At 44.5% G+C, this 25,429-nt stretch overlaps 1 protein-coding gene across 1 annotated transcript in view; it reads left to right on the forward strand.

Annotated features, from left to right (window-relative positions):
• SCAMP3 (secretory carrier membrane protein 3) overlaps positions 1-25,429 on the forward strand; it is a 102,958-nt gene that overhangs the window by 33,387 nt on the left and 44,142 nt on the right. Inside the window, exons 2-3 of the mRNA XM_078669735.1 lie at positions 2,818-2,895; positions 23,367-23,531. Coding sequence (XP_078525861.1) covers positions 2,818-2,895; positions 23,367-23,531 — 243 coding nt within the window. The remainder of the gene's footprint in view (positions 1-2,817; positions 2,896-23,366; positions 23,532-25,429) is intronic.

Below are 25,429 nucleotides of genomic sequence, written 5' to 3' on the forward strand. Positions count from 1 at the left end.
CCCCCCTACTAGGTTTGATGATCTCATTAGCTGGGCATGTGCTAGAGAACCCTTCACCGAGGCTGGTTTTTGGGAATTCCTGACTGGCCTGGGGAAAGGTGGAGATGGCTACTGCGCACACTCGAATGACCACTGGATAGCTACAGAGTTAGGCTGGAAGGGATAAGTGCTGCCCTACCTACTCCATGGCTGAATGTTTTTAAATGCACTTTGTTGACGCTGCATAAATATCCGGAGATGTGCACGGTGTTTCTTTTCTTGCAAACTCACTGGGTCTTTGCCAGGGGTGATGCAAGAGGACGCACTGCAGTGCTGGCGCTGCGTCAGCTAAAGGTGTGATTCACCTCATGCATTATGATCAGGGCCACTGGAATCATGCTGCAGGAGAGGGGCAAATCATGTGGAAAGAAACTGCAAATTATGTGGCATTATGCGGTGCATCTTGTGATAGTGTTATTTCATTATTCTGTCATTTTGAAACTTGTTAACTCTGTCTGGGCATTAGTTGAACCTCATTAGTAGCAGTTTAACTCCCAAATATAGCAATAGGCTATAGAAAGGCGACCAGTCAACCTTTGCGAGGGTTCTTTCACTGCGCGAAAACACGTGTCACTGTGTTTCTGGCTAACTTTTTGAACCATTTACCATTTGAGCTAGAAATGTTTTTTGTTAAAATCTGAAGATTATGTGGCAAATGATGGGTTATGCGGCAAATATGCAATTATGCAAAAACCTCCGCAGCAGCACAATCTCATAATTCCAGTGGCCCTGATTGTGATGTGACTAGACTAAGGGGCGCCGAGTTACAGGCCTTTTCCCTTGATCTTCTTTTAAAGGGAGTATTTGCTTCCAGGACCCCTTTGCACCATGCTCAGACTCTTGTCTTGTCCTATGTAGTTGTTAACAGAGGTTGGGGTGGGTGGTAGCAGAGAGGCGGTAGAAAGAAATCTACATTTATCATCGTTCAGGAATGGCAAGGGTTGCCCCTACAAAATGGCAGATTTTAATGTTTGGCTAGACCATCAAACCTTGCTTATCCTGGAGTAAGGATGTTGGCTTAATGTCTCTGTAGTACTGGTGTTGGGCAGCCCCAAGCGCTTACCCAGAGATCTCTGTAGCCCCTTCTAGTGATCGGTTTCTGCTGCACTTCTAACAGGGGTTTGTACCCTGAATGTGGTGCCTTCTCGCTATTGCTTTCTCCTGCAAACGCTGGACATAATCGTTTGATATTGACGCATGTTTAGCAAAATATTCCCTCCCAAGCCCTTCCCATCCTGTCAATTTGCCCAGTCTGCGAAGCAAACCTGCAAGGGATTGCTTCCCGTCCCTCCTGCCTCCACCAAGTCCTTTCTTCCTGCATTGTCTGAACACTCAGCCTGAGTCAGCCTCATGCAGTTTGTATCTGAAGTGCAGCCTGCTAATTACCAAATTGATCCCTTTACTCCCTCCTCAGTCCTGCTCCATAATTTATTCATCAAGCGTCTGCACACTCGAGGGAGGCTTCCTGAAAGAGAGACTGTCCGCTGGCCAACTGTGGGACTACATGCTTTGAATGTACTGCCGCATGGATATCGCTCCAGGCGTGAAGACCAGCTTGTCGGCTCTTGGCCACTGTGGCTAAGTGGTCTATGGTCATATGACTCATTCAGCCCATTCTGGCTTATTAGCAAACAGAGCTTTTCCTTCTCTCTTTTGGCGTTTATGAAGGGTTCAGGGTTTTTTTGGCATGCATAGAGACCCTTCGGCTAAGGGGATGGGGCGGGCTGAAGATGCCGTGCATTGTACGGCCAACTTGGCAGCTATGCATTTCTAAACCCATGGAGATGGAAGGGAAAATGTATGCTGTTCTCCCAAAAAGATTACAAGTATCCTGTTGGCATGGGGCCCGTATTAGTTTTCAACAGTAGTGGTTTTCTGTCAGACCTTGTGATTTCGGAATATGTATGTATGTATGTGTCTATGTGTCAAGTTACTCTTAAAAGTAACAAGCATTGGTTTCACCTATGTAATGAATAAAAAGCTGTTTTTATCAATCATTGTCGTGGATGAAGGAAAGATCTCCCTAGCAAGTAACACAGGAGTGGAGAGGATGTGGTGCAGTGGGCAGAGCTGCTGACTCAAGAGCTGGGGATCCCAGTTTGAGTCTCTGTGGCGCAACATCTTGTGATTCTGGGCAAATCACGTAATCTTCCGGGTGATAAGTTACTAAAGACGAAAAAGCAAAGAGAAGCAAAACTTTATTAAAAAAATTGTTCACCAAAGCGTTGTTAACAGTATTTTGTCTACGGGAAACTTGGAGAAGCAGATGAGGAAGAAGCATTGGTAAGTGCAGGAAAATATGCTACAGCCAATAGAAATGGAGGAAAATTAAGTGGCACTTTGTGACTTACAAGACCAGTGAAAAGCCAGGAAAGAGAGGTCGCGGGATGTAATCCCATTTTAAAGTTATATTAAAAACAATAGATTAGGCAAAACCTAAAAAGGTATTCTTTTCTCCAACCCAAATACGGAAAGTCATCCGATATCTTGAGGACACAAGCCTACCTAGGTAAGGCTGCTGACCTGTTAAATGGCCACCACCTTCAGAGGCTTCGTCAATCTCTGAAAAACTGCAGTATATTAAAATAATTCTATTTTAAACCGGTCCTCTATAGAGGACATTGAAGCATAGAATAGGTGTCTTGTGTAGCTGCACTTTATTGGGTTGGGTGTATTGTCTTTCTTTTCTTAGGGAAACGGTATTCGCTCCCGGGGAGGGTTTATCTGCACACTGTGCTTTCTGTATGTATTGACATGGATTGCTGTTTACTTTCTTAGGATCCAGCTGTGACGGAGCACAAGCCCAGCAACCAGTATGCGACCCTGGATGTGTACAACCCCTTCGACGACAGAGGGGTAAGAAACGCCTTTGTTACTGCAAGTCTCCTGCTGCCAGTTCATTATACTGTAATGGTAATTGTGGGCGGACAAGGTGAAATGCAGGCCTCTGCAACCTCCACGCTATCATGCCTGACCCCCCCCCCCCCCCAAAACACCACCGCCACCACCGCCAACAAAATCAAACGGCGCCACTTATTCTTTGTGTATGTGTAACAAAGATGCTGTTAACCTTGCTGCAATCATCTTGTGTTTGTTAGTTCTAGGAATTTTCAGAGTGGGCGGTTATCATTCACATTTTAAGCTTATTTTGCTTAAATGTTATGTTATGTTAATTGGATTTATAGAGTGCGGCGGTTACCCTAAGGTGTCCTGGCTCTGAAATGTGGGTTCAGCTTATTTAATAGAATCCAATTGCCGCAAGGATCAAAATCGGCGCCATATTAAGCAGTTTGACCACATGAAGCAGTCATAAGGCTGTTGCTGTGTCCCCTCCCTTAAACTTGCCCTGTCTTATCATAGTCCTCGGCACGTTAAGCCCGCTAGGCTTTCAGTCCTGTTCTGCTTAGCAGTCTTTCTTCCTCACCAGCATGGATCCTGCTCTAGGCTGGTTAATAAGGGGAGCTTATACTCTGATGTCCTCTACATAGTTTTTGATGCCACTGGATGATGAACTAGTACCATTTCACCCTCTGTGCCAATGGCGTTCATGATTGGCTAAGCAGCCACCAATGATAATTTCCTTATCAGAAGAGATAGACAACCAGGTGAGTTACCTGTCCTGAATCTGCACTAATGGCTCACATATCTTGTCTTTTAAAGCTACAGGGAAAGCAGAGCTATGTAACACATTTTCTCCTGAGCCCTAATGGCAACCCGTTAAGACTGAGATGACGATCCTTGTGCACCTGCAAATATAGAACTTCCCTTGTTAACCTCTTTTTCAGCACAGTACCTTGTTAGTTCAACCAGATTTTGGTATGTAACATAAAAACCCCAACCTTGATTTCTGTCACCCTTCCTGTACCTTTCATATATACTATTCTGGCCAGACTTAAACAAGCTTCTATATTAAAGTATTCATCCTGGTCTCCATAATTGAGCCAGCTCGTGTCTTTTTACTGACCATCAGCGTCACATGGCAGATTAATCTTTGCTCTCATTATTGAGATCTTATTGCAACAATGCCACTTCATTAAGCTCATTCCAGGGCCAACAATAGGCCTGCTTTAGTCCAGTCTTCCTGCTTCTGGGATGCACAATGGATCATCCAAACCTACAATTTGTGACAACTGAAACTGCGCCTTCTACTCTTCATAACCTATTTTTTAGACAACCCTAATGCTGCCCGTCTTACTCTGTCCTGTGCCTAAAAGAATGAGTTCCAAACTGTTGATATCCCCAGCCATATTTGCACAATGGCACCTTCATGACTATCCTGAACCGGTGAGACTAATTCCTTCTTTATGGTCCGCCCTTGACCCCGCGTGCTCTCACCCTACATTTGCTGGGGTGTCTCCATATTGCCCTAGAGTAGATTCCAGAGCCACTCATTGGCCCTTTCTTGTCTGCTTTGTTTGGACCTTCAAGCTCCTGAAACCCCACCTGTCTTCTTTCACTAAGCAATATTAAAACTGCTTCACTTCGCTGGCGTTGACGTTCCTTTTTATTGCGGATACCGGTGGCTCGCTGATTCTGCGCAGACCCAGCAATGCAGCAATCTACTTTACTCCAAAAAGCTTTGGGATGAAAATACAGCACATTCCAAGGACCAGGAACCCATTCATATCCTCCAGCACCACTCAGTGAGCTGCAGAGTTGTTGGTTCTTCGACCACTACCCATTCCTATTTTTCCGGCATTTGCTTTGTACATCTAGCCCATCAGTCTATGGCCGCCTTCGGAAAATCCCCAACCAAAAAAGGTAGTGGTATCATCTTTAATTAGCCGATAATGCTCTCCCTCCCAGCCTCTCTACCTGTCCAGAATACACTCTTCATACTTATCCCGGGCCAGGGCTGTTCGGTCAATCTGGGAGCACATAACCAGTCCAAAGGTCTTCAGGAAGGAGGACTTATTGTTATCTGCACAGGACCGTTTTCTGAGAGGATTAATGTTAAAAAACAAGAGTGCATCCTGCATTCTATTGATGCCCGGTAGCTTCCCATGTTGGCTCTGTCATTTACCTATTGCTGTAACAATTCTTGTGTCTGTCCTTCTTTTTTCTCTCCTTCCCTCTGGCTTTTGCTCGCGTTTGCCCTATCACTCCTTTTCTCTGTCGCTCGCCCACGGACTGCCTCTTCCTCCATTTTGCAATGCACCTTTAATCTTTGAGAGTTAGTCGCATTGGTTTGAGGTAGGCACGATCTTCATTTCTTCCTATTCATTCCACTCCTCTACCTTATCTCGATTGTTCTTATTCTGCACTGGTGGTTTAGTTTCTTCCCTCTTATGCATTATGGCTGACATTTATGCTACTGATGCCTCGATTTCAACTGAATCTATATGAGAACAAAAAATTACAAAACAGAGAAATGCACTAATGACCAAAAAGGAAGACTGCACGCCGACCAATTTTGCGTTGAGCTTTACTCTGAATACAGCGATGACCCAACAGTGAAGATGATACACTGCATCGCACCTATGCCCAGCATTGGCCCCAGCTTTATACCCAAGCCTTACTAATACAGTGGACATAGCATGGTCTCGACTTCTAAAACTACTGGTCTAACCCTTACCTTACATTTTCCTAATTTTAACTCTCACCGCCCTTAAATTAATCTCACATTGCCTCTTAACCCGTTCGGTGCTGATGACTGCTCCCGGCCGCCATGAGTTACGGTGGGCGTGTGCTGATGACGGCCGGGAGCCGTCATGACCACTCCCGCGATCGGAATGTGCTGCATAGGCGCAGAATTCCGGCTGCAGCCAGGGGGTTAATCAATAATGGGCGTATATATAGCAAAAGAAATATACATTTTCTTCATTTTGTATTTGTCATTCCATCCTGTGTTCATTATAGGGAATCTATTGTCATATAAGACTGTTCCTCTGCCCAACTGGAGGCTTTCTTACTAGAGTCCTCACTCTCCAAGCCTTCTTTGCCAAAACCGGACTGCTCCTAGCCAGGAGTCCTTTATTACTCACTGACGAAGGCAGCATAACAACAGACCCCTCTCTATGTAATACTGTAATAGGAAAAGTCTGCTAAGAGAATTTGCGTAGATGAGTGAGTTATTCATGAATAACATTAAGTACTCCTTAAAATAATCTTTGTGAAAAGTATTTATATTTATTATTGCTTAAGAACTCTACAAATATCAAATCAAAATAGTAATGTGTTGTTTGGGATCAAAGTGGTGTAAATACAAATGCTAGTTTGAACATGCTGTTCTAGCAGCCTTCACAGGAGCCCAACATTAGTCCTGGATGGAGAGTCCCTTTTGAAGGAGCGCCCCTGGATTTACCTTAATAATGAAGATTGAAGTTAAAGTGTTTATTACGGTTAGATTAGCGTTTCGATGAATGGGCAAAATGTACAAGATGAATACTTCTCAGGCCTCGAAAACTTATAAACATGTTGTCAGACCTAAACAAGCATTGGAAATGCAATAGGTCTCGCAGCATTAGAATTAGTGCTTTTAGAATTGTTTATGGGTTTTTTTGTAAATCTTTAGCATTTTTGTTTCCTGTAGCCAATGCTAAAGAATTAAAAAAAAAAAGCCATAAACATTTCTAAAAGCTCTAACTCAAATGCTCCGAGACCTATTGCACTGTGTGAGGGTGAGGGGTTGAGGGTGAGGGTGAGTGAGGGTGAGGGTGAGTGAGGGTGAGGGTGAGTGAGGGTGAGGGTGAGTGAGGGTGAGTGAGGGTGAGGGTGAGTGAGGGTGAGTGAGGGTGAGGGTGGGTGAGGGTGAGTGAGGGTGAGGTATTGAGGGTGAGTGAGGGTAGAGGGTGAGTGAGGGTGAGTGAGGGTGAGGGTGAGTGAGGGTGAGGGTGAGGGTGAGTGAGGGTGAGGGTGGGTGAGGGTGAGTGAGGGATTGAGGGTGAGTGAGGGTGAGTGAGGGTGAGGGTGAGTGAGGGTGAGGGTGGGTGAGGGTGAGTGAGGGTGAGGTATTGAGGGTGAGTGGGGGTAGAGGGTGAGTGAGGGTGAGGGTGAGTGAGGGTGAGGGTGAGTGAGGGTGAGGGTGAGTGAGGGTGGGTGAGGGTGAGTGAGGGTAGAGGGTGAGTGAGGGTGAGAGTGAGGGTGAGGGTGAGTGAGGGTGAGGGTGAGGGTGGGTGAGGGTGAGGGTGAGGGTGGGTGAGGGTGAGTGAGGGATTGAGGGTGAGTGAGGGTAGAGGGTGAGAGAGGGTGAGGGTGAGTGAGCTATTGAGGGTGAGTGAGGGTAGAGGGTGAGAGAGGGTGAGGGTGAGTGAGTGTGAGGTGATCTTCTAGGTATGTATGTGCAAAGACTCAAAGACCTACGCATCATTTGTGCCTGCCATGCCAGTAATCTTGTAGTCCACACCTTGCCTTGCCTTCTGCCGCCACATTGCTTGTTGGAGTTCATGTTTTAATGAGGAATTGTTTCTAGTACAGTGTGGGTGAGTGGGGTGAACAACAAGCTAATTTTACAGCTACAGTTTCTGCACTAACATAGCTTTTCTGCTTTTGTAGTGCAACTCTCCAAAATAGCGAGTGCATCGCAAACTCAATTTTGCTGCAAAACTACAGTGCTGTAACAATTAACGTCTGTTCTTTGTTGTGAAAACACACTTCTGTGCTCCAGTCAGTATTTTTGTGTGTCAAATGACTCAATATCTTTCAGAAGTGAAAGGTGGGGGGGCTTCCGAACGTCATTTTAAAACTCAGTTTGGGCCGGGTCTACACTATACTAGTCTGCCAACTTGAACTCACATTAAGCAGGACGCTTCCAAACTCACTACATGTGGCGTCATACAAAGTAAATAACTGCATTTGGTCCTGTGGGGGGTAGGGGCAGTCTACAACAGCCTGCGTAACCTTTTTTTTCCAAATTAAATTCCACGTGACCACGCCCCGGCACACGCACCGCAAGAGTCATTTCCGCCAGAGTTCAGCACGACGTGGAGGCGGGCACTGTTCTTGGAGCAGCAGCAGTATTTAGCAGGCCTCTTATAAAGGCAGTGCCACCAGTAAAGTAAACCTGTGAGTAAAAATGAAAAACCAAACCATTCTACGCAATTGTATATTAGCGTTATTTTCTCCTCAAGCGAAAGGATCGGAGACACGACAGTCTAAGAGCATTTGTCGTGTGCTAGTGCACTGCAGTCCTGCTGGCCATTTAATTCCATGGAGCCAGGCGGCTGCATCGCTGTCGTGGGGCTCTGTGGACCAGCTCGCCCTTTTCGACCAGCTCGGCTGAGCTGACGGTGGTGCGGTTCTGTATGGGATGTCGGACATTGGAGCATTTTGTGCAGACTCGTCCCAGTCTGGAGCAGCCGCCTTCTCTTTTGTCAGTGTGCTCTGGCCTTTGCTGGTTGACTTATGACGGGTGGATTTGATAGCCTGGTGATGGCACATGCGTGTTGTTCGGGTTTACGTTCAGAGTTGTGTGTTGGCGGCTGCTGTTTGTACGAGGTAATTGCCATTGTGGTGCTCCGTTGGGGGTCACAGCATTCCTTTTGGTGGTGCGTGCTGGGGGGCGGGTGTTTGCTCTGCCATTTCGAGTGAAGTGATGCATTGATTGTCAGCATTGGGGCGCTTGAGCTCGGCGAGGCTCACGTGTACTGTGCCGCAATTGTATATTAGCGTTATTTTCTCCTCAAGCGAAAGGATCGGAGACACGGCAGGTAAAATAAACAACAAGAAATGCCAGTAACAGACGGAAAAACAGCGATGTAACTGTAAGCATCAGTGCGTTCAAAAGCAGAAAGATAAAAGCGCAGTTACAAATGGTCATATACGTATCTTCAAATACACACGCATACCTACACAATATTTTGTTCCGTCCAAAAAACAACATAAACGTGATATTGCAGAGGGGCTACTTTTATCAGACGCACTCGTATTACACAAAAATCGCGCTACGAGGTAACTTCGAGCGCTGTGAGGTAACCAGATGGGCGGGAGTAAAGACAACATGGAAAATGCGAGGGGTAGAGGGGTACTGGGGTAAAAACACAAACAGGAGGGTGCGGGAAGAAATTGAACGGGGACAACGGGTGGTGGGGGTCTGGAAAGGCAACACAAACTACCAAGGGGAGAGGGCCGTAGCAAAGTGAACACGGATAACGGGAAGGAGCAAAGAAAACGGGGACAGATAGCGCAACTGGAAAGTTACAATGCAAGCTGAGGCATGATGCAATTTAGCTGTGACCTGGAAGCATTTTAAAGGTCTTAAAAGTGCAAGCAGCAGCTCTAAAATACAAGACGGAGGGAAGAGAGGGGAGGGGGGAGGAGAAATGCGACACGGCGGGAAGGGGAGGGGGCGGAGCGGGTACAATAAACAAGACGGAGGGAAGAGAGGGGAGGGGGGAGGAGAAGTGCGACAGGGGAAATGCGAGACGGCGGGAAGGGGAGGGGGCGGAGCGGGTACAATAAACAAGACGGAGGGAAGAGAGGGGAGGGGGGAGGAGAAGTGCGACAGGGGAAATGCGAGACGGCGGGAAGGGGAGGGGGCGGAGCGGGTAAACAAAGACGGACGTGCACGCGCTTTTAAGCTCAATGCGCATGCGCATTGAGCTTAAAAGTCACGGGCACTGCAAGGAATCGCCACGATTCCTTGCAGTGTGGATAAAGAGCGGATAAGTCCCAATACTCTCGCCTTGCTCGATGCGCATGCGCATCGACAGGCGAGACCTAAAAAGGACAAAAGGAAGGTGCACTGAACAAATCAAACAAGTGATGAATCTTTACAAATTCTTCTTCTTTATTATTCCATTTCTTTTGTACAAAACAGCAGCACACAGCCAACGCGTTTCGTTCCCCCGTGCCTTGGGAACTTCGTCAGGGCTTGATATTTTAATAGGCAATTGGATTGTGAAGTGCGACTCAAACACAGTGTGTGTCCGGATTGAAGTGCCGAAAGCACCCGTCATGTTAGAAGCAAAGTTTCTGGATTGCAGACTTCAGAATTCACGCAGAAGTGTAATGATATCTAAATATAAGGATTTCTGCAGTATAATAAGTTCAAAGCTAGTTGGAGCCACTCTTCAAGATCCCAAAGGTTGAAAAGGATATAGTGAATTATATTGAAGAAATTGTAAATGGCACCAAGGATATGGAATTTCCTTCCCAGTAGTTTCACTAGAGATGATACTCATATAGAGCAATTTGACACGGTCACAAAAAATATCCTCGTGCACCGACCAGCCGAAAATTCCATGATAAGAAACCGAACGGCAGGGTGGCGGCCGTCTCACTCGATGCTGCGTTGTCAGACCTGCCTATCTAGTGACTTAAAGAATCTACTTGACCGAACTGTAATGCTCTTGACCCATAAACTGGCCTCATTGTGTGATCCTGAGCGAATATTTTATTTCACAGTCACCTTTTTCTTCGTTATCACATATGAGAGCACCTTCAAATATGTAGTTCAGCATGTCTGCCGTACATGTGCTGTTTCATTCAATAGACTTAACGTTTGCTACATATTTAATACCAATCTAGCCACATATAGGATATGCATGACCCCTGACTTACCTCTTAGGAGAAGCGTGGCTCAGTGGTTAAGAGGCGGAAGACCCGGAAGCTGAGATCGACCGTGGACCAGGGTTTGATTCCCCGCCTTGGCGGGTCTCGGGCTCAAAATTCCACGGACTCGACAATTCTCGCTCTGGTGCTTACTCAACTCACGGGGTCACACTCTGCGACTCTGGGCAATAGCTTGCTTAATCTCCACTACGGCCCCTCGCGGCGGGATGCCTGGCTTTCACCTTGTGGACACCCTGCCGGGGTTTCTCACAGGGGAATACCAGGACGGGTTCCCTAAGCAAGCGCCGGGACGCTTACGGGCAGCTGTGCGCTTTACAAGTCCAACACATTTACATTTACATTTAGTTCACTAACCCCATTTTTATAAGCACAGGGCAGGAAAGTTTCTCAGTTCATGTTTAAAAACTTTCACTTTGAATAAATATATAACGAAAGCATGAAGTTGGATCACAAAGTAATTTGCAGTCTGGACATTTTCCATTAAAATGGCCACAGTTTATTGATAAAACTATATAGCGCACAAACGATGATTTGTAATCGAGTTTATGCAAATATTTATCGTTTGCACATCACCAAAGAAAGCGTTATGAATTGTTTTGCTCCTATTTCCATTTTTGTTTCCATCACTCTTCTGAATTACAAAAAATGTGCTTTCCTAGTTCCTGATATATTTTTTAATATTTGTACTGTTCATCTGCAAATTATTCCATCGCTATCCCCGAAGTATATCGTCCATCTACTACACCAGCTATTGTGTTTGTGTGTGTGTGTGTGTGTGTATGTGTATATATGTATATACATAAAACACATACAGTTATGGGAGACCCTAGGACCAGTTTAATGACCAAGCTCTAGATACACGTCCTTCCAAACCTTTATATCAACAAAAAGTATCAGAGGGTCACGGAGAAATAACAAGGATTATCTGAATATCGACTGGGAATTAGTACCACATGCCAGATTTCAAAACTTTCAGAAACTGATAAGAATAAGCCAAACATGTGTATGGTCTTGAACACCCATCAGTCACCACTCGGAACCGCCCTTCATCATTTGGGGTTCCAGAGACCCACACAGCCAACAACTGCCTGATGACACACAGAAAAGGGCCTAGTAGATGAAAAAAGGGGTCCCTCCTGTGGGCAGTGTGGGGTCACTTTCTTGTTAGAAGTGATTAGTTGTATATAAATGAGTGGTGTGGCTCATGGGGTAACTATCTAAGGTGCAGTGCAAAGAAGCTGTGATAGCAACAAAAAGAGGGAGTGTAATTAAAATTGGTTTAGGAAGCAGAAAACTATTTTAATCAGATATAGCTTCCAATGCCAATGTTTAAACAAGCATTAGAAATGCAATCGGGCTCGGATTTATTTGAGTTTGAGCTAATGGCATTGTAAATGGTGATGTATTTTTGCTAAGTGTTATGGAGTGTGTTAATGTGGTGTGTAGTGGGATTATGTGTGTTAGATTGTAATTGTAGCAATGGTGGCATGCTGTGTTTTTACATGAATATGTTTAAAACTAAAGTGTACCATACTGATATTGCTACAATACTTAATTGTGGATGTGTAACAATCGATGCATGTACTGTTGGCCGTGACTGCCTGTAGAAATTGTGCACTGATGGCTGGTGGTGAGCAGTAGCATTGGTGGTGGTGGTACTGCTGGCCGTAGTACTGGTAGTGGTAGTACTGGTGGTGGTAGTACTGGTGGTGGTAGTGGTAGTACTGGTAGTGGTAGTACTGGTGGTCGTGGTACTGGTAGTACTGGTGGTGGTGGTAGTGGTAGTACTGGTGGTGGTGGTGGTACTGGTAGTGGTAGTACTGGTGGTGGTGTTGGTACTGGTAGTACTGGTGGTGGTAGTACTGGTAGTGGTGGTGGTGGTAGTGGTACTGGTAGTACTGGTAGTGGTAGTACTGGTGGTGGTGGTGGTGGTGGTAGTGGTAGTACTGGTGGCTGTAGTAGTGGTAGTACTGCTGGTTGTAGTACTGGTAGTACTGATGGTGATAGTACTGGAGTACTGGTGGTGATGGTACTGGTAGTGGTAGTACTGGTGGTGGTGGTAGTGGTAGTACTGGTGGTGGTGTTACTGGTAGTACTGGTGGTGGTGGTACTGGTAGTGGTAGTAGTGGTAGTGGTAGTACTGGAGGTGGTGGTACTGGTAGTGGTAGTACTGGTGGTGCTAGTACTGGTGGTGGTGGTAGTGGTACTGGTAGTACTGGTGGTGGTGGTACTGGTAGTACTGGTGGTGGTGGTAGTGGTAGTACTGGTGGCTGTAGTAGTGGTAGTACTGGTGGCTGTAGTAGTGGTAGTACTGGTGGTAGTAGTACTGGTAGTACTGATGGTGGTAGTACTGGTAGTACTGGTGGTGGTGGTGGTACTGGTAGTGGTAGTACTGGTGGTGGTGGTATTGGTGGTACTGGTAGTGGTAGTACTGGTGGTGGTGGTACTGGTAGTACTAGCAGTAGATCTGCTAATGAAGACTGAACCCAACACGGGTACCCAAGATCCGTATTAGGGACTGGTGCGGGTTCTGTTGTGAGACTGTGGGTGGGCAGACCCACTGCTCCTATGTCGGTCCCTATTCTCGCCTTCTTGTTCATAGTTGCCTTCCCAGGTGTCTGCTTACACTTCCCCTTCTTGCGAATGCCCGCACCCTCAGGTACCTACGTTGGTTGGAGGGTTGCTGCCTCCGCTTGGAGTAGGGTGGACGGGAGATCATCTCCAAGTGTCCGGTTAAGGTATTGGAACAAGATACATCAGCTATAGGCGGGAAAAGATCGGGGGTAATTGATAGCTGCCTCTCTGTACGTTCTATTTCAGACGTGACAACACCTATGGCCCTTTGCAACATTTTATCAATTGACGTGGGGGTGCGGATAGGTAAGAGTTTTTCTGGGGATGCAGGTGCGCTTCCCCATTTTTACACTGTCCAGGCAACCCTTCTTATTAGGACCAATGCAATAGCCCAACAATAAGAACGCTCTGCAGTTTATACCTTAAATACACAATGTATAAACAGAGGAATCAAAGGTTCATGGAAACAATACCAGTGAACTCAGTAATATTCCTAGCTAGAGGAAAGCCCGGGATAGTGTACCCCTCATATCCAGTTTTAAAAAAGAAGATCAGACAGACAAGGATGGCGGCAGGTGAAAAAGCAGGATGTCCAAAGTACACCAAATGTCATTAATCTACTTGCCGTTGTGGAGGGGTAGACAGGAGTCTCGGTAATGTTGGTCTTCTTGGGCAGCCGATGTACGAATGGAATAACCAAAGGTAATGGCCCTGTCCGGTCACTTCCTGTCAGTGACAGGCAAGGACGAGCCCTGCGCTGTGGGGTGGGGGCGGCAGTTGTGAAGGCCCCCGGAGCACACCTTGCTCAGCTGCAGAGGACTGTGCTCCCGCTATGCACTCTGGGACTGGTAGTCCCACCAGAGTGTGGTTCAGCCTCGTCGTAGGTGACGGGGAGAGCAGAGTTCACACTCTGAGGGCGATGGATATAGGCAAAGGCAAGAAGGCCCCCGCAGCCCCCCTCTGATGGGCAACGGCACTCCAACAGCAATTTGCCCGCAGAGTTCGCAGCGTCCTTTCAGCTTCTCACCTTATTCAACCAGTTGCCTCACACAGAAGCAGCACAGGGGCACGTCGTTCATGCAGTTTTTACAGCTATTAATACTGGGCCTTTCCTGTCCCCAGAGCCTCACAAGCCTTGAACTATTGTCCTTGTTTGCTTTTGATACATGCACAATTGCCACCATTGCCTCATGTCACGTAACGTTTGTTCTTGTGTTTCGAGAATCTGACATTTAGTGCAGTATTATCCTCTAATTGTACGTTGTACGCTTTTATTACATGCACACCTCACTATCTTCCTCCTGTAACGTATTGTTTGCTACCTTGTATTTTGCTTTCTCTTGATTCAAGCACAATTGTCTCTAAGCCTTATATAACGCAACGTTGCTTTTGTAACATGCTGACTAGTAAGTGTTCCTCATGTTTCACTACTGTTCCTATTGTGAAGCGCTCTGACACCTTCGGGTAAAGTCCGCGCTATATAAACAACGCATTAAATCAATAAATAAAACGGGAAGGGGCATACTCCTTCGAAGTTAGGGACTTGTCCATACTTAACTCGTTCCTCGTCTAGCTGAGCCCCGTCTGCAGTGATGAAGGGGAAGCAACTGTCCAGACCGATCCCTCAGCACCGGGTCAAAAGTGAGCGGGGCCACTGAAAGGTGTGACCGCTCCTCCGAAAGCAAACACCAGCGATAGCCCGCGCGCAGGTCTCTAATAAAGTGGCGCTCCGGTTCTCACCATCACGCCAGAAGGGGTGGCTCTGGGAGTATCGCCAGCCACATCTGTTGCGACCTGCCTCGCCAGGATGCCCCAGTAATTGAGTTGGGTCGGGATGCCCCACCTTGCCCGACGGGCGCAGGGTCATTAGATCGTGACAACCCCATCTCACCCGCTCTGAAACGCAAAGCCGTCTGGTGTGCAACAGCCGCATGGCTGCGGCAGGGGACACATCTACTGCCCCAAAAAACTAAAGAAATTCCGGGAGGCCGTGCTGAGGAGACCGCCGAGGCGCTAGGGAGAGAAAACAAATGGAGTTTTTCCCCGGCTACCGAAAAATGCATCGGCTGATCATCTAATCTGCGCATGAATCAAAAAGGGGGGGGGGCGATTCAGCATTTTAAAACATGCCAAGTCGAAATCCGATCCCTGCTAGGCCAGCGCCGGAGCAGGCGCTCCGCCCTCGAGGCTACACAGTAGCGCTCAGATGCCGCACCCGGGATGGGACCCTGCAAGAGGGTGGCGAGAGGAGTTAGAACAAGGAAGCTGCGCGCTGAGCGCTGCAGAATTGTGAACGCGCCCGGCCATCTGGATTCACTAACGGAGGCACCCTGACAGCTCCTAATTAAAATTTATGTACTTCTTTGCGCAAGCACGCACGAAATATGCCCAAAATGGCGGAACAAAACTACATTTACCCTATCACTTCAAGCCTATTAAAACGAAAACACAAGAAAGACGAATCACTGGCCAGATGACAGAAAACGCTAAGGAATGTGTGGAATCCCTCTCCCCAAGGCCCTAGGAGATACTTTTTTTTTTTCTCCTTTAACATTAGTTCTCGAAACTCCTCCCAGTTTCACTGGGCAGGAGTCCGAGCCCTAAAAATAGCAAAGACAGAGGAAATTTATGAACTGTCTAGGAGTGGAACGTGGTCAACATGTTTCAACAAATGACGGCCATGTGGCCTTGCTTTCTTCAGGACCTTGTCAAGAGTGACTACTGCTACTGCACAAACAAGTGAATCAACTCAAAAGAAACAGTGTTCTAAAAAGTGATACAAATCAGATACTGGTATACAAGTCACCTGGACCTCCTAGGTGGACTCTCCCGTATCTTCTTACAAATTCGGTTGTATGCCGATGTGTAAGATGTGCTGACCTCACCCCACCTGGCTGCGGCTCAGGAAAGAAATGAAGCACCGCTCTCTCCGTCGGTACTTCAAACCGGCATCTTTGCCGTCTGGGGAGGTCCAGGTGACTTGTATACCAGTATCTGATTTGTATCACTTTTTAGAACACTGTTTCTTTTTAGTTGATTCACTTGTTTGTGCAGTAGTCACTCTTGACAAGGTCCTGAAGAAAGCAAGGCCACATGGCCGTCATTTGTTGAAACATGTTGACCACGTTCCACTCCTAGACAGTTCATAAATTTCCTCTGTCTTTGCTATTTTTTAAACATTGGCATTGGAAGCTATATCTGATTAAAATAGCTTTCTGCTTCCTAAACCACTCCCTCTTTTTGTTGCTATCACAGCTTCTTTGCACTGCACCTTAGATAGTTACCCCATGAGCCACACCACTCATTTATATACAACTAATCACTTCTGACAAGAAAGTGACCCCACACTGCCCACAGGAGGGACCCCTTTTTTCATCTACTAGGCCCTTTTCTGTGTGTCATCAGGCAGTTGTTGGCTGTGTGGGTCTCTGGAACCCCAAATGATGAAGGGCGGTTCCGAGTGGTGACTGATGGGTGTTCAAGACCATACACATGTTTGGCTTATTCTTATCAGTTTCTGAAAGTTTTGAAATCTGGCATGTGGTACTAATTCCCAGTCGATATTCAGATAATCCTTGTTATTTCTCCGTGACCCTCTGATACTTTTTGTTGATATATATATATATATATATATATATATATATATATATATATATATATATATATATATATTCCAAAACACACTGTATACTTTTCCGCTTCTGGAAAAAACAGCCGCCACGAACTCACTAGTGCTCAAAGCAGTAATCTCCGGCAAATTCACTCTACGCGTTTCGAGACTCAAAGTCTCTTGATCACTTCGAGTCTCGAAACGCGTAGAGTGAATTTGCCAGAGATTTTGCAATAAAATACTGCTTTGAGCACTAGTGATTCGTGGCGGCTGTTTTCCCCAGAAACGGAAAAGTATACTGTGTGTTTTGGAATATTAAGAAGGTTCGCTGCCTTGCCACGGACCGCCGTCATCAGAGGTGGGGACATGGCGTTCTCGTCTCGGCGGTGGTCGAGAGTATATATATATATATATATATAATATATATATATATATATATATATATATATATATATATATATATATATATATATATATATATATATATATATATATATATATATATTCACTCACTCACTCACTCACTCACTCACTCACTCACTCACTCACTCACTCACTCACTCACTCACCCCACGCTTCCACGCCAGCAAGTAGAGGAACGGACCAGCCAAGTCAGCAAGATGTAATTTTATTGACACATCACCCACAGAACCAGCGACGCGTTTCGGGCCAAGGTGCCCTTGTTCACGCTGCAACATAGTTACGTTTGTAATGCTCTTTTATACACTTATTTTAGAAAACGTCACCACCCCCTGGTGGTGACCTCCAGTGTTGCATGTGTATGTAAAACAGTGAAAAAGTGCTATCGCTGCTAGTTTTTTATATACATATCTGTGTATAGCAATGCACCATAAAAAAGTCATTACTGGTTAAATCCAAGTAATACCAAGGAAATTCTGATTTTGTCAACCTTTTTTAAACATGTACAAAGACTATTGTATTGTTAAACATTATCAATCTGGATTTCCTTAGATTAACGAAATATACTGAAAGACTGTATAAATACAATACTCATAATTCTAAAAACCACCAACAATTCAATAATTGTCACTGCAAGATATTAGTAGCATTGCTTTTCACATGTGCAAATCTGTGCATAAGCAGCGAAAGATAAAGTGCAAAAAAGTGCAACGTGTATAAGTCGCAAAGTGCGAGAAACGACCGCATTACAATCGAAACGAGGATACCATAAAATTTCATACATATATAATTTTTTGAATTTCAAATTTCATGAATATCTGTAGGTTCTCTAAAATCGTAGATGGTAAAAAAAGTATCAAAAATTTAAAAATGGGCATATGTAAAAATAGTATCATACCCTATAGTTAGGTACATGTCATGACACAATATAACTTGATCTAAAATCCAGTAGAAAAAGTTAAAAGACATTTCATAATATGCTGATGTAAACAATTCATATATAAATATCAAAGCAAGAGAGCTGGAAACTTCAATGCAATGAAATAGGCAAAGGTACAAATCATCTTAATCACTCAAGGCTCACTGTTTACCCAACCCTTTCTACCACTCTTCTAAATCTAATTTCTCCTAATAGGGAACCTAACTAGGAGAAAATATCACCAAGAGGAGAAAAGAAAAGAGAGAATGAATGAATGGAAATGAAATACTCCTGAAACAGCTCAGAAATATCTGGGGATAAGCAGTCTAATGTTATAAGTAATGGTGCATTTCTTCAATATTATTGAGCCCATTTGGCCAACGGCTGTCGAGCTCCAAAATGAATCTGCTCTCCAATTTTCTGAGCTGAAGTTCACGATCTCCCCCTCTTTTCTGCAGCGGAACTGCTCCAATCACAAAGTAACTCAAGCATGTGAGGTCATTATTGTGTGCCCTTTTAAAATGTCGGGCGACCGGATATGCCGGGTCACTGTGTAATATTGCCCGTAAATGCTGCAATATCCTGACATGCACCTGGAGCTTAGTGCTACCAACATATCTAAGCCCACAGGTGCATGTCAGAACGTAAACAGCATGGTCTGTTCTACAGGAAAAATTTCCCAAAATAGGTTTGGCAATGGAGCTAAACGGAGTGGAATAATGCGAGATAGTAGTGCCAAATTTGCAAGCACGGCAGCTTGAGCATTTAAAAAGAAAACACGCGTAGGTCGTAGCCAAGGTTTTTTCGTTTTAAGCTCAGGGGCCGCTCTGTCCAAACAATTACCCACAGTTTTCGCACGTCTGAAGGTGACAGTAGGAGAGGTCGGCAATCTAGTATTAAGTACCTGGTCACTAAGGACAATAGGCCAGTTTTTATTAATGATGGACTTGATTTTCCTGTCTTCTCTACTGTATGTAGTAATCAGGCGTGGGCATTCTACTGGAGGGTCTGTTACGATGGGGGTTTCTTCCACAGGAGTTATAGTGGGAAAAAGACTTTCCCTGGACCGAGATAAAGATTTATCAAGGGCTGCTTTTAAGATGCTATCGGAATAACCCCTTGCCTTAAGCTGTATCATAAGTTTTGTTAGGCAAGTTTCATAATCGGAAGGAGAACTACAGATCCTCTTTAACCTCAAGATCTCACCATAAGGGATTCCTGCAATGGTGTGTCTAGGGTGCATGCTGGTTGCGTGCAGCGTGGCATTGCCCGCAGTTGGTTTTCTGTGAAGGGTGGTTTTGAGGGTGCCATTGGCGACATACACTTCGACATCTAAAAATTGAATTCTATTTTTGTCGATGTGCGCCGTAAAGTTGAGATTGAGAGTATTACAATTTATCTCATGTATGAATGTCAGGGCTTCCTCTTTAGTACCTCTCCAAGCAATAAAAATATCGTCAATGTACCTCAAGAAACAAATTACATGGTTATCCATCCACCCCTTATGGTGTACATTGAGGACCTGCTCCTCCCACCAGCCAACGTGCAAGCACGCATAGCTGGGAGAGAAGCAGGCCCCCATCGCCACCCCTCTGAGCTGTTTGAAAATCTCTTTACCAAAAGAGAAAAAATTATTGTGGAGGCACCATTCCATAAGACACAAAATGACCTTATTATGTCATAATACGTAATCGATCGCTTGGAAAGATAATGCTTTACTGCTGAAAGTCCTTGTCCGTGATCAATGCTTGTATAAAGCGCCTCCACATCTAATGAGATGAGCCACATATCATTATCCCATTCAATAGCTGCAATCTTACTGATAAAATCGCTGGTGTCACGTGTAAAGCTTGGGAGTTGTTTTACAAAGTCTTGGAGGAAAAAGTCGATATACTCCCCCACTTTTTCGCCCCCACTGCCAATGACAGACACTATGGGCCTTCCAGGCGTTGGTTGTACTGCTTTGTGTACCTTTGGGATAAGGTAAAGAGATGGCAAATATATATATACTGTATTTTTCTCCTTATGAATTCCTTGTATATGTTGTTTTGTAATCTCTGTAAAGCGCGCTGGTATCTAACTCGAAAAATAAATTTATTTGTTAGAAAAAAAACTAACATCCTACAGGCTGTTGCTTCCCAGTGAATTTCAGACAGTTCACATGACAAAATCCTCTTACTGCAGTCAGAGAAAGAAAAGTAAACACCAATCTCCAGGATAGGATAAGCAGCAATTTGTAAAAAGACACAAGCTGACATTTGACATCTCTCTTTAAACAGTCCTCAAATGTGTCAAGATAAAAACAAGATTTAGAGGCCTCTTTAATGCTCATTAACTTTCTGAATGAATAGAACATCTGTTCCTTTCCAGCTAAAGTTCCATCACCAGAACAGACCAATAGGCCCAAATAATAGCTCAACAAGATGAACGCTGACTCGCGGTAGCAAGTGGGCGAGTAGAGGCTTGCTTCTATAAGAGCGCTCCTTGTGTCCTGCACCCGGCAATGGTTGAATAAATCTAGATCGGAAAATACCTCCTCTGCAGACTGGTGCACTTTCAGAAAAAGAGCCTCCAACCTTATGGGAACTTGCAAAAACCCATAAAGATGAGGTTTGAGTCTTGAAATAAAATGAGAACCTGGTCCATGTGCTTAAAATTGCCTAAGGGGGATATTTCTGCTGTGAGTGCCTCTTTTGTGTCCAAGTTGACAATGTTTTCAATGAATTATGAATGGGACGTCTGTTTTAGTACTCAGGAAAATACTTATGTTAATTATTTTCCATTTTATCCTTTGTGGCAAGCCTGAACTCCTCGGATTCAGTTAAGGCAGATACATAAAGCAGTATTCTTTTTGTTTTGATGTTATCTGTGTATTTAGCGCTACACGTTGAGGCTTTTGTTAATCACTTTCATGTCCTCTAGAGAAAGATGTCCACGCTGAAGGGTAGATTTTTTTTTTTTTTGGACGATCCAGAGAACGGTTTGGTTGCAACATGACTTTTGTTTTGCAGGTGTTTTGTATTGTACTGTTTTTTAACATGCTCTATCACTGCAGTTTTCTCTTGAACAGTTAACGGTAGAGGACGCGCTCATAGAAGTGATGGCATCAAAACAATTTCAGGGTCATGAAAAATTAATCCTATACTATGGTATACGTGGTGCCCCAAACACCAAATCTGCCCAGGAATTTGGTGGTAGGGTGGATGCTCCACTCCTCACTAGCCTGGCTCAGGTGACAAGCGAGTTATTAATCCTAGCGGTGAGCGCTTATGCTCCGTGTTATTCACCTGCCGAAGAACTTGAATATCTTGTACTGGCGATCCGAAACAGTAGAAGCCTCAGGCCGTCACCATAGCTCTCTTTTAGCTGTGGTGATGCAGCCCAAGGGCATCCATTGACCTGCGTAAGCCTGCTTTGTGTGTCGCCAACAGCGGCTGGTGTTGGCACAACCTAACTATTGAGTGCATAACACTCACCAGCCATTCTGTGGCCTCCCCACTATCGGTAGGAAAGCCAGAAGGCGCTGTAGTGGTTTGTTAGTGCACATTCACATTTCCTCCTGCTGTAACGAGAAAGGTGTAGCACAAGCAGCATGACATTTTTTGCAGCTTTGTCTTTCTTCACCATGTTCGGTTCAGACTAAAGACTCTCAAAGCTACATGGAGTCTTCAATCCGGAAGAGTAGGAAGAAACATGGCATCGCTCCTCGCCTCTCACCCATTATTGGAGCAATCTCCTTATTCCAGAGATGTTCTGATATCTGGCCATGTCAATGACAATAAGAAAATAATTGACTGACGTAGGATTAGACCCTTAAATATCCAGCTGTATTCTGTATGATACTTTGAGGAAGTACCCACCCATTTCTGTAAGTTTCATACCTGTTTTGAGATTTTCCATAGTGCTTTGGTTACCAAAATATAATCGGTTAATGCATTGGGTTGAACATACTACATGAACTATGTCACCTCAGAATGCTTCCATATTCTCTTGCGATGACAATAGGAGAGCGAGCTGATCGTCAACCTTCACAAGAAATGCCTATTTAAAAGGCTGAAGCCAGAGCGAAGATTTAGGGCGCAGCTTGAAAAGCATACTTTTGAGGAAAACAGATTTCATACTTGAGTTTTTTTAATGTGCATTGGCAATCTTAGAATGGGTGTCAGAATGTACCTGATGCAGAGATCACGGAGAGGCATCGTTATTGAAATAATAAAAGCCAAGGAGAGTTGGCATTCTCATAGGCAAACATTTGGCTTCTTTACCCACCAGGAAGTGTATATTTTCGGTGGTAAACAGATCCTGAAAACTGGGACAGTTGTGGAAGTCAATATCCGACTTTTCTGCCTTTTTACTTACAATATCAAATGCTATACATATGCTTTAGAGATTGATGTTTACTCCTTGTTCATTGGCCTTCTTTCTCTCTTTAGTTATTTCATACGTACATGTACTGTGAACAGTTATGTCTGCCACCAACCTCAATCATGAGTCTTTCATTTGACGTTGTTTGTTCAGGGCGAATAAACCAGTCCTAAAAGTAATCAGTTTTCGTTCCTGTCACTGGGTTTTAAGTTGGAGGGCACGGAGCTATCGTTTATTTTTTAAAGTATGCAACATGTGTTTTGTAAGTCTGCTCTATCGGTGTATTATACATTGAGGCAAGATGTCTTTGTAGGGAACAGAGCAGTGCCTAATAATCTAGGCAACTTGACCTTGTGTGGTCCAATCGGTAAGCACCTTGACTGTTCAAACAAGGAAGGGATTATCGTTTAGGGGCGTGGTTGGAGGAGGGTGTCACCCCTTGTGTAAATGATCAGCAAGCAATACACACTCCCTCAGCAGTCCAACCTCGGCTACTTGCCCTTCATGCACTAGGCACAGGACCTGCAAAGCTCAAATAATAAACTTTCCATTTGTTTTTTGCTTAACATGCCGAAAAAGGGGATTTGTTCACAAACTTAAGACTCAAAACATATTAATACTATTTCTGAAAATGAACAGAACAATTGAAATTGCCAAATTGTGCCTTTTTGTTGCTTTCTCAAAATTGATAAAAGCCTAGAGTGTCTGAGCATTTATAGTTGAACCAAAGCTTGATTAACTCTCGTAAGGGCCTGGATAGTTTTAAGCGCTTTCGTAGAATTGGGGGCTGCTTCTATGCTGTAGTGTGACAACCGAATTTTCACTTTTTATAGGTAGCCCCTTATCCACTTCAAAGTGTGCGATCTGCTGGACAGAGGGAATTGGATTACCTCTTTCACAACCACAACATGTCGCTTCTCTTTGCAGATGCCTCCCCCGTATCATCCAGCCACAGGGGTGCCACCAGCACAACCAGTGATGAATCCACCATACCCAGCAGCTGGCGTGCCGCAGCCTGCACCTCCAGCCGCACTGCCACCTAAGAAGACCAGCCCTACAGAACCCAAGAACTATGGGTCATATGGTTCTCAGGTATATGTGTGCATGTGTTTGCAGAAAGTTCAGCAATTACGTTGACCTTGTGGTCGGTTAACTGTTGAGGTGGAGTGTGTTCTGGCAGAGTGATCAGGAAAGTGAAAGATGTAGTCATGACTAACACTGAGCATAGGGGATAAGAAGATAAGAGGTTGTAGAGCGGGTGGAACTGAAATTAGGGGTGGATGGGACTTGCGATGAAAAAAAGGGTGGGGCGGATGAAGTGGGAACTTGGTTGACAACAAATTACACGGAAAGTGGTACATTTATATGGATAAGTGAGAAAACTGGTTGAATGTTAAGTACTAATTGGTGTTCTGGTGGGCAGAGGCCAACATTTGAGTGGGCTGGTAATCTGAAGTTCTTCTGCATGTCCGATGTCCATTATGTAGCTTACGGCACTGTGAAGTTTTCACTACCTTTGCTCTTTAATGGATGCTGTTGTGTTGCACTAATGGGGGGTTCCAGGCACTTTCTCTGAGCCTTCCTAGCTTCCTCAAGCCCCCACGTCACTTATATTTGAAGCCAATCAATGAGATAAGGACTTTGGTAAAGCCCTGCATTCTGTGCACATGAGGTGGCATTGTTGTGAAGCGCTTATGATCTCACTATTGAAAACTTTATCAGCCCGCCATTTTAATTTCACTTGTGTTAGACGGTGTGGTGGTTGGATTTTATGAAGTTCCACTACCTGTAGAGCTGATACATTAAACCTCCAATTTTTCAGTAGAATTGGAAAGGTGGGCTAGACAGTTTTCATCCTGACAAGTGCTGGTTCTTTTAATATTATTAATATTATTATACATATTATATTAATAGTTGAAAACATGCTCTAGCACACTGAGCAAAGAAACATGAATTGGCACATACGTAAAGCAAACTTCATTTGTGGAATTCGGGGAACCAAGTTCCCCACCAAATCTGAAAGAAGAGGCTTAGTTGTGCGGTTTACTATTTAAAGCCTTTTGCATCCTATACGGATTACCGGGGTCTTTGGACAATTTGAACAAACACTCTTTGTGCACTGGAGCCTGTGAGCAAAATATGATGCCACTTTTCTCACTGCCTAGATAGATGGCTTGCGCACAGCTAGGGTTATTGTGAGAATTCTTAAATGAATTTCGAAGATTTGTTAATGTTTCCTTTAGTTTATAGGTTGCTCCCAGGGGTGACGTTTCCGTCCCAATAGTGTAACGTCATGAATCAATATTGTCATGTGCTTCCAACAAGTTTGGTTGCTTCCCCCTTAGGGCACTCCTTTGTGTATCCAGCTGGATTTTAAATAATTGAGGTCCACTCTTTCTTCTTATTCATATGAATTTTATTCGTTCAATGAAGTTTTCTTGCATTTTTATTTGATTTTCATACATTTTTCAGTATACCATACGTTGATCTCAACATATTACGTTACTGTTGTGCTCCAATGCCTTTCAAGCTGAAAAGCTCTTCATCAGGAGGAACAATCTACAATGTGATTATAACCAAAATGCAGTAAGATACTAGGATTGTCTTAACAAAATAAATATTCATACAAACAAAGTTAAAGTCATGCTACTTCAATTGTGGTGCTACTTGATTTGTTGTGCACTTTTATGCAAATGTATGTGCATTGGATTGTGGTGACCCGAGGTAACCGTGCCGTTTTATGTGTTTAAACAATACGAAATTTACTCACGTGTTGTTTTCACGTTAAATAGGATTCATGGGTGGCTGTATGGGGAAAAAATGGTATTCGCGAGAATACCATGCTAGCCCTTGCTTAATTTCGTTAGTATCAATGAACCCGTGTAGTAGATCTAGTTAAGCGTTATTTGCTGACTCAAAAAAAAAAAGCCTTAACTTGTCGGAAAGATGTTGCCATTGGTGTAAAAGACACTCTGGTCTTACAAATTTTA

This window comes from Lissotriton helveticus, chromosome 12 (genome assembly GCF_964261635.1).
Source record: "Lissotriton helveticus chromosome 12, aLisHel1.1, whole genome shotgun sequence".
Taxonomy (NCBI): domain Eukaryota; kingdom Metazoa; phylum Chordata; class Amphibia; order Caudata; family Salamandridae; genus Lissotriton; species Lissotriton helveticus.